This window comes from Glycine soja, chromosome 9 (genome assembly GCF_004193775.1).
Source record: "Glycine soja cultivar W05 chromosome 9, ASM419377v2, whole genome shotgun sequence".
NCBI classification, from domain to species: Eukaryota; Viridiplantae; Streptophyta; class Magnoliopsida; order Fabales; family Fabaceae; genus Glycine; species Glycine soja.
Genome location: NC_041010.1, coordinates 24,490,070 through 24,508,275, shown reverse-complemented (window position 1 = coordinate 24,508,275; position 18,206 = coordinate 24,490,070). Strand labels below are relative to the sequence as shown.

The 18,206-nt window shown below is 40.2% G+C and overlaps 1 protein-coding gene across 1 annotated transcript; it reads left to right on the top strand.

The window, feature by feature from the left end:
- Positions 1-1,266: 1,266 nt before the first annotated feature.
- On the top strand, positions 1,267-2,642 carry LOC114368281. Its single transcript, XM_028325598.1, has 2 exons — positions 1,267-1,984; positions 2,170-2,642. The coding sequence occupies exons 1-2, from the start codon at positions 1,267-1,269 to the stop codon at positions 2,640-2,642; spliced, it is 1,191 nt and encodes a 396-aa protein (XP_028181399.1).
- Positions 2,643-18,206: the final 15,564 nt, after the last annotated feature.

The window sequence follows — 18,206 nt, the reverse complement described above, 5'->3', positions numbered from 1 at the left end:
CCCTTGAATGTTTGACCGTAGTAGAAGAAAAAGAAGTACAGAGTTGTTTGAAGGAATTAGAAGGTGAGCAAGAGAATTCTCCTAGAAGGATGAAAGTTGAAGAGTTAAAGAAAGACAAACCAGTAGAGGAAACAAAAGTGGAATTGAAGACCCTTCCTGAGCATTTAAAGTATGTATTCTTAGGAGAGAATAACACCAAGCCGGTGATTATCAATAAATCTTTAAAAAGGGAAGAGGAAGCTCAGCTGATGGAAATTTTGAAGAAATATACAGCAGTTATTGGGTGGCATATTTCGGATTTGAAAGGAATTAGCCCCTTTTATTGTATGCACAAGATCAACATGGAAGCTGACTATAAACCTGTGAGACAACCACAAAGAAGACTGAATCCGATTATGAAGGAGGAGGTGAGAAAGGAAATGCTGAAATTGTCAGAAGCAGGCCTCACATATCCAATTTCGGATAGCGCCTGGGTTAGTCCTATGCAGGTAGTTCCAAAGAAAGGTGGCATGACAGTTGTTAGAAATGAGAAGAATGATTTAATTTCAACAAGAACGGACACTGGGTGGAGAATGTGTATAGATTATCGGAAGTTGAATGATGCCACCAAAAAGGATCATTACCCACTTCCCTTCATGGACCAAATGCTTGAACGGCTGGTAGGACAATCATTTTATTGCTTTTTAGATGGATACTTTGGATATAATCAAATTGTTGTAGACCCAAAGGATCAGGATAAGACTGCATTTACTTGTCCTTTTGGTGTGTTTGCTTTCAGGAGAATGCCTTTTGGCCTTTGTAATGCTCCTGCAACTTTTTGGAGATGTATGATGGCAATCTTTGCAGACATGGTGGAGAAATGTATTGAAGTGTTTATGAATGACTTCTCTGTTTTTGGATCCTCGTTTGAATGTTGTCTATCTAATCTAGAGAGAGTATTGGAAAGGTGTGAAGAGACCAATTTGGTTCTCAACTGGGAGAAATGCCATTTTATGGTGAAAGAAGGCATCATACTAGGTCATAAAATTTCTATGAAAGGGATAGAAGTAGACAAAGCAAAGATTGATGTCAAAGATTGATGTGATAGAAAAATTACCACCTCCAGTAAATGTCAAAGGGATAAGGAGTTTTCTAAGGCATGCTGGGTTCTATCAGCGATTCATCAAAGATTTCTCAAAGATCGCCAAACCACTCAACAATCTGCTTAACAAGGATACTGCATTTATATTTGATGAAGAATGCTTGCAAGCATTTAACATTCTCAAAATGAGACTAGTATCCGCTCCTGTGATTACAGCACCAGACTATGGTCAAGAATTTGAGTTGATGTGTGATGCAAGTTACTATGCAATTGGTGTTGTATTGGGTCAAAGGAAAGGCATAGTTTTCCATGCCATTTATTATGCAAGTAAAGTGTTGAATGATGCACAGATCAATTACACTACCATTGAAAAAGAAATGTTGGCAATTGTGTATGCGTTAGAAAAGTTTAGATCGTACTTGGTAGGATCAAAAGTCATAGTTTACACGGATCATGCAGCAATCAAGTACTTACTTAATAAAGCTGATTCCAAGCCTCATTTAATCAGATGGATTCTATTACTTCAAGAGTTTGATTTGGTGATTCGGGACAAGAAGGGTTCTGAGAATGTAGTAGCTAACCACTTGTCACGACTGGTTAATGAGGAGGTAACTTTGAGAGAGATGGAAATAAGAGATAAATTTCCAGATGAATCCCTATTCATGATGAGTGAGAGACCCTGGTTTGCTTACTTGGCTAACTTCAAAGCAGCAGGAATTGTCCCTAAAGATTTGACTTGGCAGCAAAGGAAGAAATTTCTTCACGATGCTCGATTCTATGTATGGGATGATCCACATCTGTTCAAGATGGGTGCTGATAACATTTTGAGAAGATGTGTTACTAAGGAGGCAGCCAAGAATATTTTATGGCACTACCATAACTCTCCATGTGGAGGGCATTATGGTAAACAACAGCTAAGATCTTGCAATCAGGATTCTTCTGGCCAACACTCTTTAAAGATTCTCACTAGCATGTTTTGCAATGCAATCAATGTCAGAGAATGGGGGGAATTTCCAGGAGAAACGAAATGCCTCTGCGGAATATAATGGAAGTTGAAGTGTTTGACTGTTAGGGCATTGATTTTGTAGGTCCTCTTCCCTCATCCTTGGGCAATGAATATATTCTTGTAGTTGTGGATTATGTTTCTAAGTGGGTAGAAGTTGTAGATGCACCTAAGAATGATGCCAAAACTGTGATGAAATTCCTAAAGAAGAACATATTTGCACGGTTTGAAGTGCCCAGAGTCCTAATCAGTGATGGGGGATCTCATTTTTGTAACAACCAGCTGCAGAAGGTGCTAGGCCATTATCATGTTACACATAAAGTTGCCTCACCTTATCATTCACAAACTAATGGTCAAGCAGAAGTCTCCAACAGGGAATTGAATAAAAGTTTGGAGAAAACTATAGCATCAAATAGAAAAGACTGGAGAAGTAAGTTGGATGATGCACTATGGGCCTATAGAACTGCTTTTAAAACTCCTATTGGCTTATCTCCATTCCAAATGGTTTACGGCAAATCATGTCATTTACCAATGGAATTAGAGCGTAAAGCATATTGAGCTTTGAAATTTTTGAATTTTGATGAGACTGCTTCAGGAGAACAAAGAAAAACACAGCTGTTAGAGTTGGAGGAAATGAGATGGAATACTTATGAGTCTACCAGATTACACAAAGACAAAGTAAAGGCCTACCATGATAAGAAGCTGCTCAAGAAAGAATTCAGACCGAGACAACAAGTATTGATGTTTAACTCCAGACTGGAATTATTTCTGGGCAAGCTCAAATCTAAATGGTCAGGACTATTTACTATCATAGAGGTCAGGCCATATGGGGTTGTGGAATTGTTTGATCCTCATTCATCAACTCTAGACAGATCATGGGTAGTTAATGGTCAGAGACTAAAGTCGTACCATGGTGGAAGCATTGATAGGCTAAACACCATTATCAACTTATAGGACCCATGAAAGAACTATGTGTCAAGCTAATAATGTTAAACGAGCGCTTACTGGGAGGCAACTCAGCCCTTTTTAATTCCTTTTTTTCTTGCATTTAGCTAAGTTTGATTGCTTGTGATTGTATGAATTCAACATGTTTAGTATTGAAAAAGGGGTTAATAAGCTTTTGTGAAGTTGTGGACAAAAAAATAACTTAGAAAACTTTTTTTGTTGTCCACTCGCTAAGCGCACCATTCATGCTAAGTGCCATCTTCTTCACGCGCTAAGCGAGCTCTGGCTTGCACTAAGCGCATTGATCCCTGTCTTTTGGCTGAAAGGGTCCCGCTAAGCGTACCTATACGCTAAGCCCAAAAACTTAGCTGGATTTCAATTCTCCCAAATTGGGCTAAGCGCACACACTCGCTAAGTGCAAAAACTTCACTAGAATTGTTTTTAAGAGAATTGTGCTAAGCGAGCCCCTCTCGCTAAGCGAGACCCATTCACTGCATTTTAGAAGCATTTATTTCGCTAAGCACGGCCCAATGCCCGCTAAGCACGAGTTGCAAGACATTTTATATCTGTAGAACTCGCTCAGCATGTATCTTTGCGCTAAGCCCAAAAGTTTCTCTAGAATTTCAAATTTCTTGAATTGGGCTGAGTGAGTGTAGTCGCTAAGCACATGAGCTTTTCAAAACTCAAACATCACTTAGGCTCGCTTATCAAGTCTATGTGCTAAGCGAATGGATCGAAACTGCCAAAAGGTAAAGAGGCGTAACTGCCTTAGGTAGTTACCATTTCTCTCCTTTAAGCATTTTTCTTCCCCATTCCTTGCATTCACTCTGCACCTTGCTTCCAATTGACACTGCCTGCACCTCTCCTTCCTTTTTGCACTTATTTTCAACAATCCAAGTAAGCTTCTTAACTTTGTTTTTATTTTTGTTTAAAGTTTTAAACTTTAGGTTAGTTAACTTAGTTACTATTTAGGTTTAAATTTTTGTTCATGATTAATGCTATTAGGTTAGTTGTTAGTTAGAGTAGAGTTAGGGTTTTATTTCGAATGTAATGTGCTTGTTTTGCTTAGGTTCTAAAGGCCTATTAGAGGGGCTGAAAAGCCCCAATGTTTTCTAGAAATCTCGATGATCTTGCTAAGCGCGGCTGTGCGCTAAGCAAGTTCATCAGTTTAGTTTGAATATTTGGATTTCCAGATGAACTCGCTAAGCGAGCACCTAGCCCGCTAAGCCAGTTCATCTTTTTTGTTGAATGTTGCAGCACTTCATGAACTCGCTAAGCGCGGCTGTGCGCTAAGCGAGTACTGTGTTTCAGACGCTTAGAAATTTTTTTAGTGTTTTCGTGTTCTTGGCTAAGCGAGCTGGCTCGCTTAGCCACTCAACCTTGTTGACTGAATTAGCCTGGGTTAAGCGAGTCCATCTCGCTAAGCCCAATGCACTTGTGATTTTCTTTCTATTTTGTCGTGCACTAGGCGTGCCTTGTCACGCTAAACACAATTTATTCTCTGTCTCTGTAATTGTTGGAATTGGGCTTGGTGAGCCTGCTCGCTAAGCGCGCTTGGCCGCGCTAAGCGCAATTTGGTTTCTGTTGTGGAATTGGGCTCAGCGAGCCTGCTCTCTAAGCCAATTCTGCAAAAAAAAATTTTGATCTGTGTCATTTTGCTAAGCGCGTGGCCTTCGCGCTAAGCGCATGTGTTAATTTTCATAAGGTGCGCTAAGCGAGTTTATTGCGCTAAGCGCCCAGTCTAATTTTCAGTTGTATTTTTTGCTTTTCAATTTGAATAAATACCTGTCTAAACTTGTGTTGTGATTCTTTTGTGCTGTAGATGGCTCCCCGTAAAAGAAAGGCCACAGCTTCAGTGCCCCTGGCCAACTATGACACATCTTGATTCATATCAAAGGCCGCTTGGGACCGACATACAAATAATGTTCTCACCCGGAACATCCTTCCAGAGAGAAACGTCAAACTGTTTGTTATTGAATTTGATGAGTTCAGATGAGAAATCATTAAAAGAAATTGGCACAGACAGTTAAAAAATTTGAGTGAAGGAAGCATTGATGTGGCAGTGGTAAAAGAATTTTATGCGAATTTGTATGACCCTGAGGACAAGTCACCAAAGTAGGTTAGAGTTCGAGGGCACCTAATAAAGTTCGATGTTGATTCCCTCAATGCCTTCTTGGAGACTCCAGTGGTCTTAGAGCAAGAGGAGAGATTGCCCACTTATTCCAGGTTCTACAGACTGAGGCCAGACCCTCAGGAGCTGGCAGCCCGGCTTTGTATCCCTGGTAGGGGATTTATGCTGAATGCTGAGGGCTTGCCTTGGAAGCACTTAAGGAAGGATCTTTCGACTCTGGCATAGGCCTGGAGTGTTTTATCTTACTCCAACCTAGCCCTGACATCACATACCTCTGATCTTAATATGGACAGGGCTAGGTTGGTCTACGAGCTTGTAATGAAGATGGACATGAACATAGGAGCACTCATCTCTGGATAGATCTCGCAAATTGCTCAGTCCAACTCCTCGAGGCTTGGATTTCCAGCCCTTATTACTACCTTGTGCAAGGCCCTAGGTGTAACGACCCGCCTCGTCGCTACGGTATCCACACTCTAATATTCGATGATTTCAAATTTTTTTATATAAAAAGAACTTCCTTATTTTTTATTATGAAAATAGAAGTGATTTTGTCACAACATAAATTCATCCAACAACACGCCATTACTTAAGTGAATATGCATAATTACCTAGAAACAATAATTCGGTACACGTCATACACATAACGAAAATTAAATCTGTTCATAGATATAATTAAAATCCCAGTTTTACATCTTTAACTCAACAAAATAAAACATAAAAACCAACTACGGAGGAGTTGATTACAAAACACAACTCTCTCCCAAAATAACGCCAACGTCATCACGTCGGCTCGGCGGCTCCTCACCAGAATCTTACTCCCTGCACCCTGCCACTGTCATTCTGCTCCCACGAAAAAGGTTTGTGATCATCACAGGTATCAACCACATGATACAAAATTGCAAGGGTGAGTTCATTATAAAAAGAACCAATACCAATTTCAAATAACCACAATTAGAAAGGAACATAGGCAAACATGATGAGCATACACAACAATCATTATTCAACACTCATATCCAACAAATATTCATCATCCACATTCAACAATTACTCATCATCCATCCATGGACCCAATCAAGACTGCACATAATGATGCATGCCCCTGACTCAACACTCAGATGCAATGTGGTACGTACCAACAACAACCAAATCTCAGGAAATAGCCTAAGCGTGTCCACACGATACTCTCACTTAGGGAACTGTGCTGAGTTTGTCGAGACCACCCGGTTGTGCACATAACAGCCCCCCTCCCATAGGTGATCAGCCTGGGAGCCCAAAGGTTTTCCCTACCAGGTGACAAGCCCCCTAGTACAAAGTACACTTGGCCACAGTTACTCTATTTCATGTGTCGTATGAGCTATGATCATGGCCAAAAGTATGTGCCAAAGACCATGAACCAATTAAAGCGCCCAAGCATCCCCTTAGAAATGCTTAGATTCTCTAACCGCGCTAGTTACCCACGTCTGGGCCATCCGACAAGGTCAGTGCACTCTACCCCCCATGACATACACTCTATACAACGTATGATCGTGGTCAAAAGCTAGAGCCAAAGACCCTGGAAGGTTAGTGCACAGTGCCCCCCACGATCATACACAACATCCAACGTATGAACGTGGCCAAAAGCTAGTGCCAAAGACCCTGGAAGGTCAGTGCACAGTGCCCCCCACGAACATACACAACATGCACATGCCAATGCATTTCCAGCATCAATCAACATTCCATTTCCATGTTATTCTCAACATAAATATCATCTCGTCTCAATGACGTTATCAACAATAACAACAACCACATTTTATATTCACATATTCGTCAATAATAACAATTCATGTTGACATGGTCTTTATTAACAACGTCATCTCAAATCAATATCATCTTAATCATCACATATCAATTAAAATCCTCAATAGCAACATCAACAACAAATCACATTTCGCACGCGCGCGTGCACACACACACACACACACACACACACACACACATATATATATATATATATATATATATATATATATCGCATCCCATTCGTCAAAACATAATTTCTCCTGAAAAACCAGCATGCATATCAATAACAATTTTATCGCATCCCATTAGTTAAAAACATAATTTTCTTGAAAGAAAAATTAGCATGCAACAGGGACAGGCAGATATCCTCATAGCTAGGTTCCCTGACCCTAACTATGGTGTGAAAACGGTAAATTTTATAATAAACTCCCTTTACCTATCGTGAGCTACCCCGCAGATTCCTCGTTGCGTCACTTGAAGATTCCTTTTTGTCCTTGCTCGTCGATTCCATGCAAGCCTCTACCATGCCAAAACGAAGGAGACTTAGTATGGATTTCAAAAAACAAAGCTAGTAATAGTGATTTGGGTCAAACACCCACATCACTACATGAAAGAGCTGAGAGCATTTCGGGTTTTACAAAGGAACATCATTTGGAAATTCCGACCACACCAATGTGACCGGAGTTCAGTGTAGGTTACGAAAATAACATGAATTTCATGAAAGGATAACGTTTACAAAGTCTCTTTCTCTAAGGTTTTTCTAAGGAAGCATAAGACATGCAGTGGCGGTTCCAAAGTCAGAAAAGATGCAAAGACAAGATGAAACTAACAAGAAACAAGCGTTGAACCATGGTTATGTTGGATCGAGTGGCCTCAGAATAATTAAGAAGAGGGTTGAATTAATTATTCCTAAACCTTTACTAATTAAAAAATTACTCTTTTAAGGCTTTTACTAAATTGTTAAGAGAATGAGGAGTAGAAGAGAAACTTAACAAAAAGTAAAAGCGGAAATTAAATGCACAGCGGAAAGTAAAAGAGTAGGGAAGAAGGAAACAAACACAAGAGTTTTTATACTGGTTCGGCAACAACCCGTGCCTACATCCAGCCCCCAAGCGACCTGTGGTCCTTGAGATTTCTTTCAACCTTGTAAAAACCCTTTTACAAGCAAAGATCCACAAGGGATGTACCCTCCCTTGTTCTCTTTGAAACCCTAGTGGATGTACCCTCCACTAGAACTGATCCACAAGAGATGTACCCTCTCTTGTTCTCAGTCAAACCCAAGTAGATGTACCCTCTACTTGTACCACAAAGGATGTACCCTCCAATGTGTTGAGACAAAGATCTCAGGCTGTTAAACCTTTGATACTTTGTGAATGGGGACACAAAAGAATTCTCAGGTGGCTAGTCCTTTGAACACTTTTGTATTAGGGAATGGGAAAAATCAAAAGAATTCTCAAACTGTGTCGTTTTGAATTCTTTGACAAGGGAGAAGGGAGACACAAAAGAATTCAGGCGGTTAGTCCTTTGTTCTTTTGGAAAAGGGAGAAGAGAGACACAAAAAGAATTCAGGCAGTTAGTCCTTGGCGAATTCTTTTTGGCAAAGGGAGAAGAGAATGAAAAGATGAATACCACAAGTTTTCAAGGTTTGGAAAACCAGAAAACTTCAGAAAACTTTTGGTACAAAGAAGAAGAAGAAGTTCAAAGAGATTCAAGGCTTGTAAAGGATTGATCGAATGAATGTAAAAAGTGTTTTTAAAAGCAAATCAAAGCCTTGCTTTTATAGACTCTTCATGTCTGGCCAAGAGGACCATTTAGAAGAGTTATAACTTTTAGAAAAACTTAAAACCAATTTGAAAAAGTCAAAACCTTTTTGAAGAGTTACATCTTTTGATTTATTCAGAAACAAACACTAGTAATCGATTACCAAATTAGTGTAATCGATTACACAAAGCTTTTGTGTGAAAGGATGTGACTCTTAACATTTGAATTTGAATTTCAACGTTCAAAGGCACTGGTAATCGATTACCAAAACATTGTAATTGATTACAACTTTTTGAAAATAATTGGAACGTTGTAAATTCAATTTGAAAACTTTTTCAAAACAATTTTGCTACTGGTAATTGATTACAACAATCTGGTAATCGATTACCAGAGAGTAAAAACTCTTTGGTAAAAGGTTTTGTCAAAAACTCATGTGCTATTCAAAGTTTTGAAAAACTTTTTAATACTTATCTTGATTGAGTCTTCTCTTCATTCTTGAATCTTGAGTCTTGAATCTTGATCTTGATTCTTGAGATTTTGAACCTTGAATCTTGATTCTTGACTCTAGTCTTTCTTCTTGAGTCTTGAATTCTTCTTGATTCTTATCTTGAACTCTTGACTTGTTCTTCATTCACTTGAGTTGTTCTTTGATTGATCTTTGAGCTTTTTGTCATCACCTTTGTCATCATCTTTTGTTATCATCATTGTTATCATCAAAACACCTTTGAATCACCTTTGATTCACCATGAAGCTTTGCTTCTACAGGTTACCTCGAAAGAAAACGAAAGGTCAGATTAGGGTTTCGTTCTCTACCGAAACCGCAAGCCAAGTTGGAAGATTCCGCTTCGGTTGAAGGGTTCCTCTCGGTGTGGGGTTTCAATGGAGAACAATGATGGTTTGTGGTGGCTAATGGTGGCTGCGGGTGATGGAGAAACTGCTTGGGACGTTAGAAATGGCTTTGGAAGAAAGAAAGGAGAAGAAATGACGTTTTTCCTAAGCTACACAAAAGCAAAGGCTGAAATGCTTAAATAAGAAATGCTCTCGGGAATGGAAGCTTCGAGCATACTCTAGACATCATCTCAACGATCCCAACGGTCAAATCATGGAAAATTGTCGTGTGAAGCTGCAGAACAAATTTCGAGAAGATCCAACGGTTAACGAAGGCTGGGAAGCGTGTTTACCGAGGTAACTTCATGTAGCTTCCTCAAGAAGCTTGATTAAGAGGCTTCTTCAAGAAGCTTCCCCGTGGCTTCTTTGAGGCTTCTTTGAGAAGCTAGATTCTTATCTACCCACACCCTTCTATTAACTAAATTAACCTCCTTGAAAATAATTACGGATAAAAATAACACAACAAATAATCAAACATCAAACATAATTACTAATAATATATATATATATATATATATCAGGGTGTTACATGAGGAGTCACCTCAGACTCTCTTACTTATGAGTCCCTCAGCCTAGCCATTAATTTGGCTTATATTAAGAAGAATTGTAGGAACTTGGATGACCCTTCGGTCACTTTTTCGGGGACCCGTAAATCCTGGGCTAGAGGATCTGAGGCCCCGTCTTCTTCAGCTCCCTTTACTTCTGCTTTTCTCTCACCACCAGCAGTCCCAATTCATCTAGGTCCCTCCGCTCAGAGCTTGGATCTTCTTATGTCTATGCTGCAGAGCCTGCACCAGGGCCAACTCCTAGTTATGCAGAGCTTGCAGAATATGGTCCAGCAGCGGCCTATTATGAGCTTGGAGGAGTTTTCACAGAAGGTGGCCTGGCCAGGAGTCCAGCCTTCTCCTTTGGAAGGGGGTGAGGCCTCTATAGCCCAGGAGCCTCAGCCAGACCAGGAGGATGACACTTCAGAGGACTCAGAGGCCACTCCACCTCCATCTGAGCCTTTCATTTTTTAGACTGATCCAGCCATTGCACAGGAGGATGCTGCAGAAGCTACCCCAGAGAAAGAACATGCAGTTATTAGAAGAGAAAGAACATGGAATTAGGATCATGACTGAAAATGTTAGTTGGTTTGTCAGGTTGATTGTGAAGGAACACATTAGCCACAACCCGGTGAGAGTGTGATCTTTAATTGTGAGAGAACGACTAACATTGAGTAATGATTTTTGCATGAATCTCTGATTATGGAATGAATGCATGAATTTGAATATGATGAAGGCCATGTTTTGATTGAAGATAGCCACTTAGCCAAAAAGCTTACCTTGTGCATGATTAATTTATCCCTTGCACCCATTCTGTGCTGAAAGTATGATTGCTTGATTGAACCTTGAGCCTGTACAATTTATCTCCTTCTACCTTGTCTTAGGTTTTAGGAGAGCATCATTCATAAAAGGATATTTTGGTTCAAAGAAAATTTCTCCCAAATTTGGGGGAATTATTGGGTGAAAGCTTGTAATGGTAAGAAAAGAGAAACACACACAGTAATCTAATAAGCAGCAAGTAAAAAGCTGCTTTATCTAAAAAAAACTGTAAGTATAAAATAAAAGTGTGTGTGCTGCTATCTAAGAAAAGGGAAAGCTAAGTGCAAAAAGGCAAGTAATAGAGCTAGAATAAACAAAAAGGAGGGTTGATCTATGGATGAATGCTCTATTAGAACCTAAGCTTTTGCATCCTAGAAAAACCATGAACTATTTCTAGCCCAGCCTCGTTACAAGCCTAGAAAAGTCCTTCGAATTCAGTTTGTGTGTTTATAACTGTATGACATGAGATGAATTGCAAAGATTGAGACTTGTGTTAGTTGTTGATTGTTGAATAAGCCTAAGCACTTGTGCTTGAGTGAAACAATGATTGTGAGGATTTGGTTAATGATCCTTCCTTGATATCTATCACTCTCACTAGCTTATTTCAATTGTGTTCCTTAATAAACATGTTCATACCTTTGAAAAGCAGGCATGTTTTGTGAAAAGCTGTTGATTGAAGCATTGTATGCCATTCATGTCATGTGATTGAATTCTTTGGAACAAACACATTTTTGAATAACCACTGTGATTTTGTCACTTCAGGACAAGTGAGATGCTCTTTCTTTGCCTGAGGACAAGCACAACTGTAAATTTGGGGGAGTTTGTTAGTCGTCTTTTACGACTAACTTTTGTATAGAAAGGTTTTCAAAAATGTATATAGTTCTCATAATTTTCGGTTCTTTTTGGTAAGATTGTAAATATTTCTTATTTAGTTTTTATATGTACTTAGTAGAAGCCTTCCATATGAATTTAATGTAAATTTTTCTTCAATTTCAGGTAAAATGGAGAAAATTTTGAAGAAGTGCTGAAGTTGGTGTCTTGCTAAGTGAGTTCAATGCGCTTAGCGAGTATCATCCACTAAGTGAGGCATCAACGCACTTAGCTAGTAAGAGGAATCTGGAAGGGAATCTACCATGAAAGCACGTGCTCAGCGCGTTATCAGCACGCTCAGCAAGTCGTTTGTCACCTTCCAGGCTTAACGCGAGATTGGCGCTGAGCCAAAGTTCACTTACTCGTGCTAAGCGCGAAAATGGCGCTAAGTGCGACGTCGAGGTTAGAAAGCCCTTTTTAAAGCCTGGAATAACAGAATTGAAGGAGAGCTTGAAGAGTGCAAACACAAAAGAGCAGATCAGAGTAAAGGAGTCAAGTTTTGAGATTTTAGGGAGATTTGTGAGTTTTTTAGCGATTATGAGGTTCCTAGAGGTGGAGGAGACATCCCCACTCCTTTGTAAGCAAACAATTTCTCTTAATTCCTCTTCCTAATTGTAAAAGGAGCTTCCTTGCTATGGAAGGCTAAACCCTTAGTTGGGGATTCTTGCTGAGTAATTGATGTAAATTCTTTCCCTATCTAATTAAGGTTGTTTTACGTGTTCATTATTTCTATCAGTGCTTTATTATTGCATGCTTGTGGTTTGATCACCCATTTGTGTGTACTGTTAGGAGCTCTAGCATTGGAAAATGAATTCTCCTTAGAACTTGATAGAGCAGGATTAGGTTACCATATGTCTGGACACGAAGTGCGGTAATTTAGTTTTTATTATGCTGTGATCATAAAGTTGTTCAATTAAGTTAAGTTCAACAAGAGACATTTGAGAATGAAGTTTAATTAGAATTAGGCTAAACGCACGAGACATCGGTGTTTGGTATTTAAGCATTCATCATAGAACACATGAACATCTTTGATTAGAGAAACATCTTTAATTGCATCAATTTACTTAGTAGGAGGACCCAATGCCTTTAGATATTTGTTTTCACACTTACTTGCTCATGTTTATTGCCTTGTAATTAGAATAGAATATACTTTTACTTTAATTCACAATCATTATTTCTGTTTGCAAATGCCTGCTTATTGAACAAAACTTTACCAGATGAAAAAAGTTCCCTGAGATTGACGACCCGGTGCACTTGCCGATTAGATTTCACATCCACAAAAACAAGTAGTACCAGGTGTGAACAACCACCTTGTCAACTTGCGAAAGTTGTTCAAGCGGCTGCATAAATACCGATTAAGGCTGAATCTCGCAAAGTGTACTTTCGGGGTCAAATTTGGAAAGTTGCTCGGTTGTGTCGTGAGTCAAAAAGGAATAGAGGTAGACCTAGACAAGGTATAGGCCATCCTTGAAATGCCCGAGCCATGCACCGAGAAGCAGGTCTGAGGTTTCCTGGGACAATTGAACTACATAGCAAGGTTCATAACACAGTTAACCGCCACTTGTGAGCCTCTTTTCGAGTTATTGTGTAAGAATCAGTCCGTCTAATGTGATGATGATTGTCAAGTGGCATTTGAAATGATTAAACGGTGCCTCATGAATCCTCCTGTGCTCATCCGTCGGTGCCCAGAAGACCCTTTATTCTGTATATGACCGTGTTGGATGAGTCAATAGGGTGTGTGCTGGGACAGCATGACGATTTCAGAAAAAGGGAACAGGTTGTTTATTACTTAAGAGCAAGTTCACGACATGCGAGATGAACTACTCTTTGCTAGAAAGGACATGTTGTGCCTTGGTGTGGGCAGCCCACCGTCTAAGGTAGTACATACTAAATTACACCACTTGGTTGGTATCCAAAATGGATCCAGTCAAGTACATCTTTGAAAAGCCCGCTCTCACTGGACGAATCGCCCGGTGGCAATTTCTGTTGTCAGATGATATTGTTTATGTCACTTAGAAGACAGTAAAGGGGAGTGCCTTAGCAGATTACCTAACTCAACAACGCATCAATGACTATCAACCTATGCATCCAGAATTCCCTGATGAGGACATGATGACCTTGTTTGGGGAGGAAGTACAGGATGAAGACAGGGACAAATGGATCGGGTTGTTTGAGGATGCATCTAATGCACTAGGCCATGGAGTTGGGGCAATATTGGTTTCCCCAAACGAACAATTTATACCTTTCATAGCTAGGTTGGGTTTCGACTGCAAAAACAACATAGCTGAGTGTGAGGCCTGTGCCCTTGGGATCCAAGCGGAAATCGACTTCAAGGTCAAGTTACTCAAGGTATATGGGGACTCGACCTTGGTAATTCACCAGCTAAAAGGTGAATGGAGACTATAGACCATAAATTGGTGCCTTACCAGGCTTACATTAGGAAGTTCATAGAGTTCTTTGATGACATATCTTTTCATCACATTCCTAGAGAGGAAAATTAGATGGTTGGCCCCCTTGCCACACTAGCATCCATGTTCCAGCTAAGCCCACACGGAGATTTGTCGTACATCGAATTTAAATGTCGTAGCAAGCCTGCACATTGCTGCTTAATAGAAGAAGAGAAGGATGGTAAGCCTTGGTACTTCGATAGCAAACAATACATCGAAGACAAGGAATACCTGCATAAGGCCTTTGACAACGACAAGAGGACATTGCAAAGGTTGGCGGCCGGCTTCTTCCTGAGTGGGAATATCTTATACAAGAGGAACCATGACATGGTACTGCTTTGATGTGTGGATGCCAGAGAGGCTGAGCAAATGTTGGTAGAGGTCCATGAAGGATCCTTTGGAACGCATGCCAATGGACATGCCATGGCCCAGAAAATTCTGAGAGCGGGGTATTACTGACTCACTATGGAGAGCAATTGTTGCATTCATGTGAGGAAATGCCATAAGTGTCAGGCCTTTGCTGATAATGTTAATACCTCACCCATACCTTTGAACATCTTGGCAGCACCTTGTCCATTCTCTATGTGGGGCATAGCGTGATCGGAGCCATTGAGCCTAAAGCTTCAAATGGACATCGCTTCATCTTAGTCGCCATTGACTACTTTGCTTCATACACTAGTGTGACGAGGAGTGTGGTGATTAGATTCATCAAAAAAGAGATAATTTGCCGATATGGGTTGCCCAGGAAAATTATCACCGATAATGCCACCAATCTGAATAACAAGATAATGAAGGAGATGTGTGAGGATTTAAAAATCCAACACCATAATTCTATGCCTTACAAGCCTAAGATGAATGGGGCAAGTGAGGCTACTAATAAAAATATCAAGAAAATAGTTCGGAAGATGACCATGTCATACAAGGATTGGCACGAGATGCTTCCCTTTGCATTGCATGGTTATTGAACTTCGGTGCACACATCTACTGGGGCAACCTATCGCAACCTACCCTTTTGCGGGCGAGGCGAGGCGAGGCTCACGGGTGCGTCTTCCTAAGGAGGAAAATGCACGGAGTCCCCACCAACGTTTATTTGTGGAAAACGTCGGAAAAACCGAAGGAAACCCGTCATGAAGAATATTCCATATTCGGGAGTTGTATTTACGTTTGAGGAAGGTATTAGCACCTCTCACGTTTGTCCCATAGGACAACAGCCTTAAATTAGAATTGTGTGAAATTGCATATCTAAACTTTTATTTCTTTTTTATTTTTGAGGTCGACAAAAGCGGGGCTCTTGCTCCTACGCACCCTCCATCGAAGAGGAAATCAGACCTACGTAGTTCTTCCTAAAGGGCGAATCAAGCGATTCTTTTTACTTGGAAGGTGGTCCTTTTAAGGCGCTGGACCTTAAAATGATCCATTTTTACGTGGTGAGAAAAACTGAAGTATCGAACCTTAAAATCCTTTTTAGTGATTTTTTGCGGACGATCTTGACTTTGCGAGTTGATTTTAGCCTTAGTTTCACTTTAGTTATTAGTCAATTCAATTAAGAAAGAGAAATCCCAAAGAGAAACGTCCGATTGCTTTTTTTTGGTTTATTTTACTAAAAGATATTTTTTTATTATTATATTATTATTTTGCCTCTTTTTGGTTTCCAACGTGGTTACGGCATGACCGAACGGTCGGATTTCATTTTGACAGAAATTAACGAATATTACAATTTAAATGATCGGTGGAAATTTATTTTATTTTTTGATTAGGCGAGAAAATGACTTAAGTAAATGACTAAAGCACGTCAAAAGGGGGTATGAAAAGTAAACGAAATGAAAATAAAAGCACGCGAAACAAGTGGGGACCACTAAGGGTACATAGAATGAATTGAAAAGTTCGATTTCGGGAACTTACCGGTTGAAGACCGAAGAACGACGAACGACGAAGAACGGTTGAAAATCTTCGCGAAATCACCCACGGAAACGTTACGGAAGCGCCTCGGCTTGGATTTTCTTCTTGGAAACAATTTTCCTTACTAATTTTAAGTGATTACGAAGTACCAGAAGGGCTAAACCCCTTTCTTCTTCACTCCTCCCTCTATTTATAGGAAAATAGGGGAGGAGCTTGCCACCCAGCTCGCCCAGGCGAGCCAGGTTGCTTCCTCTAGAAGCAACCGCCTTCTGGAGGAACATCCTGGAAGGCCCAAATGGGCCTGGTTGCTATTTTCACCCTTTTTTACTAAATACACCCCATTTTGCTTTTTTTTTGTGATTCTTTTTCCGTAACGTTACGAAACTTTACGAATTTCATAACAATACATGTTTTCTTTCCGTAAGGTTATGGAACCTTACGGGTCACGCAATTACTCATTTTTTGGCTTTTGGAAAGTTATGGAACCTCACGGATTGCGTAACAATGCTTCCTTTTGATTTCCGGCATGTTACGGAATCTCACGGATTGTGTAACAATGCTTCCTTTTGATCTCTGACATGTCACAGAACTTCACGTATTGTGCAACAAAGGGTGCCACGTACCTCGAAGCGGTCAAACAAAGGTTGCATGCCATCAAACAATGGTACCCGGACAAAATTAGGGTATGACACAACCCCTTTCTCTTTGGTGTACGGGATGGAGGTTGTGCTCCTATTTGAGGTGGAGGTTCCTTCTTTGAGAATCCTAGCCAAGTTGGGGTTGGAAGAATCAGAATGGGCCCAAGCTCGCTTTGATCAGTTGAATCTTATCGAGGGTAAGAGATTGGCCGCCATGAGTCATGGGCAACTGTATCAAAGCAGAGTGAAGAATGTTTTTGACAAGAGGGTGTGCCCGCGTAAGTTCAGCGAGGGAGATCTTGTCCTAAAGAAAGTATCATAGGCTCAAAAGGACCATAGAGGTAAATGGGCCCCGAATTATGAAGGAACATTTGTTGTGAAAGAGGCTTTTTCTAGAGGAGCATTGTTGCTTACAAACATGGATGACAAAGAGCTTCCTTCGACTGTGAACTCCAATATTGTCAAGTGGTATTACGCATAATGCCTGGGGCAATTAGAAGGCTCAATGTATGACCATCCTCAAGGACTCATTGGAATCTCCCAGTCTTGAAATCTTTTGTAAACCATAAAATCGCAGCATTAATAAATGTGGGTTAATGATTTGCATCTCTACCTCTAGTGTTGTGTCCTTTACTTTTTATTGTCTCTAAGAACATACATTCTCGTCTTGCTCACTAAATCCGGAGCCATTCGGCTCAATGTTCACGGCCAGCAAGTGTACCGGATCGCACAAGTAGTATAAAACGGTAAGAACCGAGTATCGAACTCTCAGGGAACTTGTGTTATCTGGCAAGCTATTTCGGTAAATAGGTGTCTGGTATGAAAAGATGATTGTGGTTATGAATAGGTATGTAAACTATCTATGCAAAAAGAAAGAAAATCACGCAAGAGAAATGTTGTGTAAAAACAAGTAGAGAACGCGTTGGTCTTCCTAATAGGTTCCTGATGCTAAAACGGATATTCTCCATCTAACAATGCTCATGTATTCCTATGTTGTCTCCTGGACTGCTAGACCCCGATTCCTCATGATAGTCTAACCTAATCCTGATCAAGCCTCGTCCGTAGATTCCTCTTGTAAGACTAAACTCAACCAGGACCGCATTAAGACACACATACACAACTAAGTTCTTGTACCCCGATTCCTCGTGAAAGTACAACAACTTAGCCCCGTACTATCAAGGACTTTAGAATCATACCAGTTTCCACTGTTGAATGATCCTAACAAAGGATGCATCTACGTGATCAAGGTAAAGGCATACTGGAATGAAAAGAAGATAGCACAGAGAACACACAAAACATCATTACATAGATAGAAATATATTCACATCAGGTACCTACAGGGAAGATCCAACAGAGGATTTAGCTTTCCATGGTCCGAAAACCTCCTTTACAACATAGAG